We start from the raw sequence: 14380 nt of genomic DNA, 5'->3' as shown, positions 1-14380 counted from the left end.
AAATTGGTCACAAGACATTTAGCAGACCTCAAAATTCTGAAATATTTTCTTTGCACGTCAAACTACTTACTTGGTGTTGAGGGATTCGTTGGATCTTGCTTGGGGCCACTGCTGCACATACTAACATGATTACAAGGCACTTAACTTTCATAGCTTAGACGTAGATACTTGTGCTCACCACCGAAGTAATTAAATAGCTTATAACATTCTAGATCACTCGGGACTTGACCTCGTTTAATCATACTAACCATGACATTCAAACCCCGAAACAAAACTCCAAAAATAAAAGACATGAACTCACTATTAACTTGAAAAGAAGAAAGAACCAAACATTTTTACAGATGGGGCCTTACCGCTCGAGCGCCAGGTCTTCTGGAGATTACCCTCGGACAGAAAGAGTGGCGCTCGGGTGGTAAGAAACTACCGCTAGGGGCGCCGAGTTTTTGGACTCCGCGCTCGAAGCTTAATACTCCTAACTAAATCATACGAATCGTGAACCAATCCATCGAGACTATCCTAGGAAGCTATGACACTGACTCGAATCCATAAAACGTCTCAACGACGACGCACACCAAACAAGCAACAAATCCGTAAACTCAAATTTTGACACCAATTGATTCCTACGATTTCTTATGCAACCAATGACTATCGACACGAAACGAAGCATCAAAACTCATCTCAAACTCATACTCCATATACCTAAACACAGCAGTGATCACCCGACGGTTCCCAACGAAGCCTGCAACAAATAACTTCAAGAACACATCAATAGCATAATTTCAGAAAACGCAGTTTGAGCAATCCCACGAAAATCACCATAAACTCACTCAATTTTTATCCAAATACTTCGAATTTTATATCAAATCGAAGGTATCGAAAGTTCTACGATTTTCATGTTGAATGTTTTCTCAAAATCGCGACCACAAAATCGCAGGTTTTAAAAGAACAGCAAAAACGAGATTTCAGATCCAGAAACGTTCAAAAACATACTATGACATGATCGAAACAGGAAAAATAGAATATACGTGCTTATGATGTTAAAGTTTACCGAACCAACGATACCGAAGCGGAGATGGCGCGAAGATTGATGCGGGACGATGATGGCTCGATTTCCTTTGAAGAAAATTCAACAAAACTTTGCTGGAAACTGAAGGGGAGGGACGGCTGCTCTCTTGTTATGAACCCTAGGTTTTCTTAAAAATTTAGAAGTGAAATGAATAAGGGGAAGTGTGTGTGCAAGTCTATCGTGTGTGTGAGATACAATTGTAACGTGTGTGTTATGCTAGTAATTAGGGAATAAAAATTGGCTTAATTCTACCATTAAGGTGCTAATTAAAAGTTAACTCAATTAACAAATTAAATAAAATACTTTGCCTACTAATCCTTAAATAAAAGTCCCATAATTGAAATAAAGGGCACAAGCACTAAGTCTTTAAAGGTTGTAATATCTTAAAATCACCTAATTAATAAATTAGGCTTTTAAAAATTTATTAAAACTAAATAATTATAAAATAAAATACCACATTAAAATTTTGCCAAAATTCGTCACCGGTCTTCTCCTCGATCCCGCCTCGAATAATCGTCTGAAATATGAAACTCGAAAAACATTTAACGTGCATCACATAAACATCATTAATTTAAAATAATGCATTTAAATAATCATGACTGGCTAAAACTCATTTTTAAATTAAATAAATGATCTAAAAATAAATAAATGCATGGGTTTTATGTGTACTGAAATTGGGGCTCTACAGTTCCTCCCCCACTTATATAAATTTCATCCTCGAAATTAAATCTTACCAAATAACTCTGGGTAGCGGATTCTCATATCTGCCTCGGTCTCCCAAGTGGCTTCCTCCACTGCTTGATTCAGCCACCGGACTTTGACCAACTTGGTCACCTTGTTCCGAAGTCTGCGCTCCTGTCTGTCTAGGATTTGGACGGGTCTTTCCTCATATGACAGGTCTGGAGCAAGCTGTAACGGTTCATAGCTCAACACATGCGAAGGATTTGCTAGGTACTTTCTCAGCATCGAGATATGGAACACATTGTGTACCCCGGCCAGATTCGGCGGGAGGGCAACACGATAACCTAGTGTCCCAACTCTATCAAGAATCTCGAACGGTCCAATAAACCTCGGACTCAGCTTGCCTCTTTTCCCAAATCTCATAACACCCTTCATGGGTGCTATCTTTATAAAAACGTGATCACCTACGGCAAACTCTAGATCCTTTCTCCTTTTATCAGCATAACTCTTTTGACGACTCTGTGCGGTCTTCATCCTGTCTCGGATCTTGACCACCACATCTGCAGTCTGTTGAACAATCTCTGGACTAAGTTATGCTCTTTCACCGATTTCATCCCAATGAATCGGCGACCTGCACTTCCTTCCATACAATGCCTCGTAGGGAGCCATACCTATAGATGATTGGAAACTGTTGTTGTAGGTAAACTCCACTAGAGGTAGCTTCGATCCCCAAGTCCCCTGGAAATCGATCATACAGGCTCGCAATAAATCCTCCAAAATTTGAATCACTCGCTCAGACAGGCCATCTGTCTGCGGGTGAAAAGCTGTACTGAATAGCAACTTCGTCCCCATGGCTGCATGAAACTCTTCCAAAAGGACAATGTAAACCTCGGGTCCCTGTCGGACACAATAGAAATTGGGATCCCGTGAAATCGAACTATATCCCTGATATAGAGCTCCGCATACTGCGTCATGGAGAAAGTCGTCTTTACTGGCAAAAAGTGCGCATACTTAGTGAGTCAATCCGCTATGATCCAAATAGCATTAAATCCTCTGACTGACTTTGGTAAACCAACTACAAAGCCCATGGTAATATTCTCCCATTTCCACTCGGGGATAGGGAGTGGCTTAAGCATTCCTGCTGGCCTCTGATGCTCTGCCTTCACTTGCTGACAAGTGAGGCATTCAGACACAAATCTGCGGATGTCTCGCTTCATCCCTGGCCACCAATACAAAACCTGCAGGTCCTTGTACATCTTGGTACCTTCTGGATGGATTGAATACGGAGATGCATGTGCCTCTGTCAGAATATCTTCTCTGATCGAATCGACACAAGGCACCCACATTCTACCTCTGTATCTCACAATACCATCGGACACTGTGTAGAGTACACTGCCCTTGGCCTCATCCTTCAGTCTCCATTTCTACAATTGCTCATCTGAAGATTGACCTTTACGGATTCGGTCAAACAACAAAGACTGGACTGTCAGATTAGACAGTTTAGGAGCCCTGCCTTTAGGATAAACCTCTAATCCAAATCTCTGAATTTCTGGCTGAAGAGATCTCTGTAATGACAACTGTGCTACGATTGCAACTTTATGGCTCAAGGCATCTGCCACAATATTAGCTTTCCCTGGATAGTAGCTAATTTCACAATCGTAGTCTTTCACCAATTCTAACCACCGTCTCTGTCTCATATTCAGCTCTTTCTGCGTGCAGAAATATTTGAGACTCTTGTGATCAGTAAATATCTGGCATTTCTCGCCGTACAAGTAGTGTCTCCAAATCTTCAATGCAAAGACAACGGCAGCTAACTTAAGATCGTGAGTCGGGTAGTTCTTCTCATGCACCTTCAACTCCCTGGAAGCATAAGCTATCACCCGACCATGCTGCATCAACACTGCGCCTAACCCGAGCTTAGATGCATCGGTGTATAATACATAATCTCCTTGCCCTGATGGCATGGCTAACACCGGCGCTGAAATAAGAACTTGCTTCAAAGTATCGAAGCTCTTCTGGCACTCGCCACTTCACACGAACTTAGCATTCTTATTATTCAATGAGGTGAGTGGCACTGCTATCGACGAAAATCGCTGAATAAATTTCCTGTAGTAGCCTGCTAGGCCTAGGAAACTGCGAATCTCAGACGCATTCTTCAGCTCAACCCATTCCTGGACTGCTGCTACCTTAGCTGGATCCACCTCAATACCACTGCTAGATATTATATGGCCCAAAAACGCTACCTTCTCCAACTAAAATTTACACTTACTGAATTTCGCGAATAACTTACGACTCTGCAAAATCTGCAAAACTGTACTCAAATGCTGACTGTGCTATTCATGGCTCTTGGAGTATATAATGATGTCGTCAATGAAACTATGACGAACTGATCAAGGTAAGGCTGAAATACTCGGTTCATGAGGTCCATGAAAATTGCTGGAGCATTCGTCAGTCCAAACGGCATCACTAAGAACTTGTAATGCCCATACCTGGTCCTGAAGGCTGTCTTGTGCACATCTGCATCTTTCACCTTCAACTGGTGACATAGTTGTAAAAAGCGCTCGCCTTGCTCGCTTAAGCGCAAAGCGAGGCGAGGCGACTTGGAAGCGCTTCGGATTGAGCCGAAGCCCATCAGATAGATGAAGCGCACGCTTCTGGGCGCTTCTGTTGAGATGTTGGAGCGATCGCTTGTGCGCTTGTGCACAATTGTTACTTTAAAATCTTCCCAATTCCAGGTTTAGCCCAAGTCCAGAATAAAAATTAAAGCCAGCCCAAGTCCATAATTAAAATATATAACGTTGCTTAACAATTCTGAAGTCGTGTCACGTGTGCTACTGCATCTCTGGATTCTGCGTGCGTCTCCTCTCTGCTTCTGCCTTGCCGCCGTCGCTCCGCCGCCGCCTTGTTCACTTCTCATTTGCTAGACAAAAATTGGTAAACCCTAATTTTAAGAATTTTGTAAAAAAATTTAAATTGTGTTTTTTTATTTTTAATAATATAATAGGTGATTTGTATTATATTTCAGTATTTAATCATGTCAAACACATCAACTCCATCAAATCGAAAAGACATTGCTTGGAATTATGCAACACTTCCGGATCCTAAAAATCCAAATATTGTATGTTGTTGTTTTTGTGCTAAAATAACAAATGGTGGGATTTATCGGCACAAGCTACATTTGGTTGGGGGCAATAGAAATGTGAAAGCTTGTCCGAAGGGTCCGGAGCATGTTAAAGAAGAAATTAAAGAGTTTATACAAAAAAAGAATGTTTTGAAGAATCAAATGGATGATATTCCTCATTTAGATGATATTGTTGATTTGGAAGAAAATGAAGATGATGATGATATTCAAACTAAATTGAAAGGGAAACGACCAATATCCGGTTCAAGTATCCTTCCTACGATGCAGGGTAAAAGATGTAAACAAGCAGGGCCTATTGATCTTTATTTTGCGAAAGATGTAGAAGAAATTGTCAGACAGAGACGTGCGAAAAATAAAGGCCAGTTTGATGAAAATAAGAAGAAATTAAGAGAAGATGCGGTTCAGAAATTTGCTACGTGGATGTATGATGCCGGAATTCCTTTTAATGTTGTTAAATACGATTCTTTGAAACCCTGTATTGATGCTATTGGGACTTTTGGAGTGGGAATGAAACCTCCATCATATCATGAAGTAAGAGTTAAGTATTTGAAGAAGGAGTTGACAAATACGAACCTGTTTCTCAAATCCTACGAAGAAGATCATGCTAGGTATGGTTGTACAGTCATGGCAGATGGGTGGACGGATAAAAAAAGTATAACTCTTATAAATCTTTTGGTAAATGGCCCTAAAGGAACTATATTTGTTGAATCGGTGGATGCTTCAAGTTATTCTCACACTGCTGATAAGATGTATGAGTTACTTTCTAAATTTGTGAATCGAATTGGAGAACAGGATGTGGTTCAGGTTGTAACAGATAATGCAAGCTGCAATGTTAGAGCAGGTAATATTTTAAATTGCAAATTGAATTAAAAATCTGATTTTTCGATTTTTAAAGTAAATTTACTTCATTTTTTCAGGTCGTCTTTTGGAAAACAATTTTCCACACTTGTATTGGACTCCATGTGCAGCTCATTGCTTAGATTTGATGCTTGAAGAAATATTCAAAATTCCTAACCTCAAAAAATTGCATGAACGGGCATTGATGGTGAATGGTTATATTTACAATAGACCACAGTTGTTGAGCATGATGAGAGAGTTTACTGGACAGAGAGACATGGTAAGAACTGCAAAGACTCGTTTCGCAACCGCTTTTTTGACTTTAAAGCGGTTTCAAGTTCAACTAGCAAACCTGAGAAAGATGTTTACATCTGAAAAGTGGGCAAAAAGTCGATATTCTAGAGAGACGGCTGGAAAACGTGTTGCAGAAGTGATATTGATGCCTTCTTTTGGAAAACTACGGTTTTTGCGTTAAAAGTTGGCGGCCCATTGCTGAAAGTATTGCGGCTAGTAGACGGTGAAAAAAGGTCCCCAATGGGTTACATCTATGAGGCAATGGACAGAGTCAAAGAAGCTATCGCTGCATCATTTAATAATAATGAAGAGAAATATCGTTGTATTTTTGAAATCATCGACAAAAGATAGAACGTTCAACTCCATCATTCTTTGCATGCGGCTGGATATTTCTTAAATCCTGAGTTTTTTTACTCAAATCGTGACATAGAAAATGATGAAGAAGTGTTGGAAGGTCTGTACAAATGCATAGCTAGATTGGTGCGAGGTGAAGATTTACAAGATAAGATTACAAATCAATTGGATAAATACAAAAAAGCAGAAGGACTTTTTGGTTTACCCATGACTATTAACAAAGAGCTTCAAAATCACCAGGTAAATAATATTTAGTACAATATTAATTTATTTCTCAAACATTACTTATAGTATAGATACAAACTTTGAATGATAAGAAATTTAATCTTATATTTTTTTGTGTTTCATCTTTCAAGCTGATTGGTGGTCTTCTTATGGTGCATCAACACCTGAATTAAAAACATTTGCAATGAAGATTTTGTACCTCACATGCTCTTCTTCATGTTGTGAACGTAATTGGAATGTATTTGAACATGTAAGTTAGAAGTTTTTTTTACTTATTAAATTTTATAGTATGAACTAACTTCTTACTTTCTATTTTTTTGGCAGATACATTCTAAAAAAAGAAATAGGTTGTCTCAACAACGATTGAATGATTTGGTATATATCAAATACAACAGAGCGTTGAAGCGAAGATATGCCATGCGAGATAAGATTGATCCTATTTCTTTGTCAGAAATAGATGATAGTAACGAATGGTTGTTGGGAAAGTTGGATGATAGTGATAACGAGAATGATAATAACGATTTGGTCTTTGAAGATGATGATTTGCGTTGGAGTGATGTAGCACAAGCGGTTGGGGTTGGTGAAAGTGCATATGACTTTCGATCTCGAAATGCATCTACTTCAAAAGGAGCGTCATCATCCACTTCAGCAAAAAGAAAGCAATCTTCAGCTCGAACTAGTCTTGTGGATGAAGAAGAGATCAACATTGATGATGAAACTGAAGAAGAAGAAGAAGATACCGATGGATACAAATCAAGTGATGGGGCTGATGACGTAGATTTGGAAGATGAAGATGACGATTAAAATGACAGTTGATATTTCGTCGATCACATTTTGAAAGACTTTTTATTTTATTTTGATTTTTTTTATAATATTTTGTTTATTGTGGCGTGACGTAGATTTGAAAAATGAAAATGACGATTATAATGATATTTGATATTTCATCTATCACATTTTCAAAGACTTTATTTTATTTTGATTTTTTTGATAATATTTTGTTTATTGCGCTTTTTTCCGTAAAGCGTGCGCTTCGCATTGCGCTTTGCGCTTGAAGCCCCAAGACACTTGAGCGCTTTTTTGCGCCTCGTGCTTTTGACAACTATGGCTGGTGATACTCTGATCGAAGATCTATCTTCGAGAACACTATAGCTCCTTGCAACTGATCAAACAAGTCTTCGATTCTAGGAAGTGGGTATTTATTCATGATCGTCACCTTGTTCAACTCTCGGTAATCGATGCACAGTCTCATGCTCCCATCTTTCTTTTTCACAAAGAGCACTGGTGCGCCCCACGGTGAGACACTAGGGCGGATAAATTCGAATCTGTTGCTTGAGTTCCAACATCTCAGCTGGAGCTAATCGGTACGGTGCCTTAGAGATTGGCACAGTGCCTGGCATAAGATCGATTGCAAACTCCACCTCTCTCTCTGGTGGAAGACCTGTGACGTCGTCAGGAAAGACATCTGGGAAGTCTCTGACTACTGGCACATCTGATAATGACGGAGTGGGTATGTCAGGTGCGGAAACAATAATGGCCAAGAAAGCCTGACATCCCTTGGAAATAAGTCTCAGTGCCTGCATGCAAGAGATCATGCGAGGGAAACTTCTCCATGTGGCTTGTTCAAATAGAAACTGCTCCATGCCCAACGGTCTAACCAATGCTGATCTCTTCTGAAAATCAATCAGGACTCTGTTCTTTGTCAGCCAGTCCATTCCCAGAATGATATCAAACTCTGGCATCGGCAACACAATCAAATCGGCATACACTAGGTGGCCTTGCAGCTCGAGATCGATGTCCCTGACCACGCTAGTAGCTGACAATTCTTCCCCTGATGGGACTGTCACTGAATAGCTCACATCGAGTCCAATAGACTTGACGTCCAGGTGACTAGCGAATGTCTCCGAAATAAAGGAGTGGGTGGCTCCTGAGTCTATCAGGGTCTTTGTGGATATTCTCTTTATGAAAATATTTCCGGTCAGTAATGTCGTGTCTGGGTTCGCTTCCTGCGCATGCATGGCGAACACTCTGCCCTGGGTCGGCTGCCTCCACTGTGGGCACTCCTTCAACATGTGGTCACTTGCTCCGCACTTGAAACATTTACCTGACCCATACAAACACTGTCCCGGGTGCTGGCGGATGCACTTCGGGCACACCGGGTGCTCTCCCGGCCTCTGTGGCGCCTTCTGCTGTGGCATAGGACCCTTGCCCTTTGGCGGTCTCTGATAAGGCTTCTTTACTGACTGTCCCTGGAACGGCCTCTTAAACTGAGGTCGCTGCTGCTGCTGTGGAGCCTGATAGGGCCTCTTGCCCTGCATGTCAGCCTCAATATCCCTCTGATCCTGCTCCGCCGCCAAAGCTCTAGACACGGCAATTGCATAAGTCGTAGGACCAGCAACTCGAACATCACGGCGCAAGATCGGCCGCAACCCATCCATGAAGTGCCTCAACTTTCCCTGGGCATCATTAGCTATCAGGGGCACAAAATGGCACCCCCTCTCAAACTTCCTGACAAATTCTGCAATACTGCTGTCTCCCTGTCACAGTGTCATGAATTCCCTGATCAGTCTTGATCGTACTTCTTCAGTGAAGTACTTGGAGTAAAATACCTCCTTAAAGCCATCGCAAGAAAAGGTCTGCAAATTCGCTGCTACGGACGCGCTCTCCCACCACAGTCTGGCGTCCCCGGTCAGTAGAAATGTGGCACACCTGACCCTATCTGCATCTTGCAACTCCATAAAGGCAAAAATCACCTCGATGGATTTAATTCATCCCTCGGCTATCATCGGGTCGGTGGTCCCCGAAAACTCCTTTGGGCTCATCCGCCTGAACCTCACGTATACTGTTTCTGGTCTGGGTCTCGCCTCTGTGTTTGCCGCAGCCTGGTTCCCCGCAAACTGTGCGAAGAACTGCGTAATACCTGCGAGCATCTGCGCCTGCATATCCGAAGGTGGAGGTGGGGGATTGGCCCTCCCCTCATCTCGAGGCTCTCGGTCCTCTCTGTCCTCCTCCCTTGCTTCTCGGTTAACCATACGTCTAGGAGGCATACTGTTCCAACAATTTACCCAACACGTAAACCCAATATGCATGAACATGACATCAATAGCATACGATGCACGTAATTTGAACTTGAAACATAGACATGCTGAAATCATGACTTAATGCTTAGTACACAACATAACTCAAAACTTTAAAACTTACAGACTTGAGGTGTGACTTCGTGAGCTTCTTGCAACTGGCAGTAGACATAACCTTTTACAAGAAAACCGCTCTGATACCAACTGTAACGTACCGTACTTTTAACTACTTAAAATTTGCGGAAAAATAAAAATTTTCATAAATGAATCGTGAACCATCAAAATTCGATGAAACAGACTGTCCAACCCCAAACTAGTTGCATGAAAGATCTCAAAGTAAAGTTTATCAAAGGTATTTGCTTAAAATCTCATAACCAGTAACATAAATCAGAGTACTTTTAAACATTCATAAAAACTTAAAACTTGACGGTCCTCGGGTTTAGCCTCCCACTTAGTCCAAGCCAGTTCCTTGGTCCCCACCCCTAGTCTCCTCCAAGTCATCCTCACCAGAATCGATCAAGTCTAGTGAGTCTAAAGACTCAACACGTATAAATTGGAAGTAGCGAGTAATACGTAATAAAATCACATACAACTTTAAAATAAAACGTACATACTGGAACTTGAATTTGCATACCCAAAGCTTGAACAAACGTGCTCACTTGTTTTTCATATCCTCATTGTTTTGTAAGAATGGGTGGTGTGATCGTCATCATCCATGCCTCAGTGTCAAACTTGTGTCCGTTGGCTGCAGGGCTGTCTTTTCTAATTGGGTTAACCCCCAAACCTTTGTGTCATAGAAGTGGTACAAAGCATGGGGATCCTGTTGGAGGTGGGACCCAAAAGATTCCTTCTATTTGAGTTTACTATTAGTTTAGTACCTCTAGTATTTCTTAAATGCACGATGATGGTTCTTGAGCTATGAAATTTTGTGTTTGTGATACGTATTATGATTGAGAACTAAAACAAATAGTAGTAATATTTGTGTTGGACAGATTATTGTAATTAGGTAAATTAGTAGAAATAGTAGTTGGTTAGGATGTTAGAGAGTACGACTATATCAGTGTTAAATTGTTATATTTGGAGGGCACCGAATGCTTGAAAGCTCCCCTTTCTCAAAGCTTTTTTCCCTCTTATGCTGTTTCCCCACCTTGTTCTTTTTCAGACTCCTTTTCTACAATTTCTGGGAGTTGAACACTCACTCGAACTTGTGTCTATTGTTACGTTTTAGATCCTATCAGTTTTTTTTTTTTTTTCATGCTCGTGTTGCTAACATTCTTTGGTACTTTCATTATGTAAACATGTCTGTTTCAGTTTAGCCGCCGGTCTAACATTTTAGAGTATGGGGTTTGTTCAAATTTTGCCTCTTTTTAACTTGTTAGATCCATTGCTGTGCTAATGTCTGTGTTATGCTGGAAATCAAAATTCTCTAATATGAGGAATTTTATTTATGTTGTCTTCTGTACAGTTAGTGACGTCGACTTGTATGGTTCTCCCCGGCGCTGTGGTGGCCAAGGTTATATACTTTCCGGCAGGTAAGCGTCAGTCATCTCTAGCATTCTCATATCAATGCATTGCAATATCCAACGTTTTCCATTTCCCTAATATTCAGTCAAAAAATCTTGCCGTAGTGTAAATTGTCTATATTTACCTTTTATCATTCTTTTTTATATTATTATTTTTTTCTTTTTAAGGTTTGATTGATAAAACTGATTCTCATTCTCCCTTCTTTCAAGTTTTGCTGATCATCTTTACATCCATTTTGAAAACCATATTTTCTGAAAAATTCATACTTCCTTTTTCACGTTAAGAAACTAATCCGAAAGTAAAAATTTATTTTTTCAAAGGAAAAGACAAATTTTCACTTTCGGATTGTTAGATCCATTCCTGTGCTAATGTCTGTGTTATGCTGGAAATCAAAATTCTCTAATATGAGGAATTTTATTTATGTTGTCTTCTGTACAGTTAGTGACGTCGACTTGTATGGTTCTCCCCGGCGCTGTGGTGGCCAAGGTGATATACTTTCCGGCAGGTAAGCGTCAGTCAGCTCTAGCATTCTCATATCAATGCATTGCAATATCCAACGTTTTCCATTTCCCTTTCAGTCAAAAAATCTTTCCGTAGTGTAAATTGTCTATATTTACCTTTTATCATTCTTTTTTATATTATTATTTTTTTCTTTTTAAGGTTTGATTGATAAAACTGATTCTCATTCTCCCTTCTTTCAAGTTTTGCTGATCATCTTTACATCCATTTTGAAAACCATATTTTCTGAAAAATTCATACTTCCTTTTTCACGTTACGAAACTAATCCGAAAGTGAAAATTTGTCTTTTCCTTTGAAAAGAATGATACACAACAGTTGGGCAGCGTATGCACCTTGGTGAAATCGTAATTATAAGAGTTTTCCTCATCCAAGGCTCAAGAAGTTCAAAATTTTAGCCCAAGTTACCGTTAAGAGTTCACAATCGTCTTTGGTTCTGTTTCCAGTGTAGCACTATTTCTTTCATGGGCACGGCAGTCTGCTGCCGTAGAGAAGCTGGGTGACAGTCCCATGATACTGGGGTGTATTGCTGGTTCTGTTCTGTTAAGAAAAGCTGCTTCACTCGTATTTGAGATTAAAAGAAGATCTACTCTGACTCTGATATAATCGAACACTTGGGGACAAGGTAACCTTCCACCAAAATGATCGTAACACTTTTCGAAACCATTATGAGTAACGAACGTACGAGAACGTACGAGCTGATTAATGAACCTTTTGTTCTGCAGTTTGGAGGGAATCTGTCCGGTGTCTCGATGAGAACACAGTGGTGTTTCTGCTACCTTGATCCTCTTTTTTTTCGATGTTGGATTGAAAAGAGAGGTTTGGACATAGCTACCGTGGAAAGTATTTGTAATAAATTCGAATTTGAACTCTACAAAAACGTCGTGGGGACAAATTATAATAATCAGCTGTAAAATACCTCTCCGAGGTAATTGGTTCAGCTTGCCTGGAGCTTTGTTATTCATTTCCCTTCCCGTGTTAGATCTCGGTTTTCTCGTGCCCCAAACGCAGCAGAAGTTTTAAAAATTTTATTTTATTTTGACAATCAAAATATGTTTTGTTTGGGCACTAGTATGGTTTATTGAATCAACATTCATAGGGCATAAGAATTTTATACCTTTGGTGATTAAATCACTTGGCTCCAACTGATCTGGTATGACGGATCTAGCTCTTGATGAATCCCTATGAACTTTCTTCAAAAGGCTCCTTTCTTTTTTTTTCTAATCAGGTCCACGACTAGATGATCAGTTCCTCTTCCAATTTGCACTACAAAATTGGGAGAAGTTTTGCGTTGGAGATCAAGATTTGAGAGACGGCTTAATCTTTTCTCCAAAGAGAAGTGGCCGAATTTTTGAAGAGAAAAGTGTTGTGATTTTTGAAAAACTAACTATGGGGTGGAGACTAGGGTTTTCAAAAATTGTGAATGAATTAAATTAAACTCTAAGCATAATACACATATATATAAACTTAGGGTCTATTAATTAAATTAAATACTTAATGGGCTTAATCAATTAATTATTCGAGTCCAACTAGTTTAATTAATTAATTAATCTTTTAAAGTCCAATTAAGAACCTTAATAATATGTATGTTGGCCTTGTACTCCTACAAGCCTATTATATATATACTCATTACATTTAATTTAATCCCCTTATAAATTCAACATTTGAATTTATCACCTCCAAAATTTAATATTTAATAAACTCAACTTTTGAGTTTAATAAATTAAATCCTCAAATTTTATAAATTCAACTCCTAGAATTTATTCTCTCCAAATTTCATAAATTCAACTTCTTAAATTTATTATCTTATAAATTCAACTCCTTGAATTTATTTTCTCAAAATTTATTTATCATAAATTCAACTCCTTGAATTTACTATATCATAAAATAAATTCAACTCCTTGAACTTATTCTATCAACGGGAACAAATGATCCAGTGCTTGTGTGACCCTCAATGGTTCAGGGATACAGCTAGCCGTGGGTTCACAACTCCTTGTGATTCAGAACATAATCTTTTATTCGGGCTTACCCTAATTTGCCCCTTTCTATGTATCAACAATTGACCATAAGAATGTTAGAAATCATATTTCTGATTAGACCCATCGAACCATGGTAAGAGCGTCTAGTAGCATCGCCCCATGATTCCCTAGGTATCACTGATAGTGCCTGCAATAACCAGTCGATTATGATTAGCGTACAGTACGGTCCTTTCATCTCATATATCCCGATCGAATCTGCAACCATTGGTTCATCGAGGGTTGCATGATAATTCGATAACTATGTGATACATATAAATAATGGCATCGCATGTACTATTGGAGAACTCCTTCTCTAACATACATTTCATACTCTGGCCAGATATTCCACGCACTATTATTTCATCAGATCACATAGGATATCAACACCCATAGGTGAGCGGTGAATCCCTGACTACAATACACTGGCTCCTATATGTGTCGTAACTGTACCCAACCTCGCCACCTGATGACTCTCCTGGAGCCGGTAAACGAGTCAAAGCACAGCCCTAGTATATAGAGCCTCAGTGTGTCATGGGTCGTAAGGACTAATGGTGTACAATCATAACCACGGACTTATCCTCTCGATGAATGATAACCACTTGAAATGTCCGAGGGAGGGTTGTTCGGTATAATCATCATATGACTACCC

The 14380-nt window shown here is 39.7% G+C and overlaps 2 protein-coding genes and 1 long non-coding RNA gene across 3 annotated transcripts; all 3 read left to right on the top strand.

Annotated features, from left to right (window-relative positions):
• The first annotated feature begins 4617 nt into the window (after positions 1 to 4617).
• LOC142504629 (uncharacterized) lies at positions 4618 to 6275 on the top strand. The gene is made up of 2 exons (XM_075617495.1): positions 4618 to 5730; positions 5807 to 6275. Exons 1-2 carry the CDS (start codon positions 4782 to 4784, stop codon positions 6199 to 6201), a joined length of 1344 nt encoding a protein of 447 aa, XP_075473610.1. The 5' UTR covers positions 4618 to 4781; the 3' UTR covers positions 6202 to 6275.
• Positions 6276 to 6622: 347 nt separating this feature from the next.
• On the top strand, positions 6623 to 7698 carry LOC142504630 (uncharacterized). The gene is made up of 2 exons (XM_075617496.1): positions 6623 to 6849; positions 6924 to 7698. The coding sequence occupies exons 1-2, from the start codon at positions 6784 to 6786 to the stop codon at positions 7401 to 7403; spliced, it is 546 nt and encodes a 181-aa protein (XP_075473611.1). The 5' UTR covers positions 6623 to 6783; the 3' UTR covers positions 7404 to 7698.
• Positions 7699 to 11565: 3867 nt separating this feature from the next.
• LOC142504613 (uncharacterized) lies at positions 11566 to 12682 on the top strand. The gene is made up of 3 exons (XR_012804255.1): positions 11566 to 11702; positions 12160 to 12338; positions 12439 to 12682. It is a non-coding gene; the product is annotated as an uncharacterized LOC142504613 (long non-coding RNA).
• Positions 12683 to 14380: the final 1698 nt, after the last annotated feature.

The sequence above is a fragment of the Primulina tabacum genome, chromosome 9, assembly GCF_025594145.1.
Source record: "Primulina tabacum isolate GXHZ01 chromosome 9, ASM2559414v2, whole genome shotgun sequence".
Classification (NCBI taxonomy): Eukaryota; Viridiplantae; Streptophyta; class Magnoliopsida; order Lamiales; family Gesneriaceae; genus Primulina; species Primulina tabacum.
Note: the sequence above shows the minus strand (reverse complement) of the source record. Positions and strands in the feature narration are given on the sequence as shown.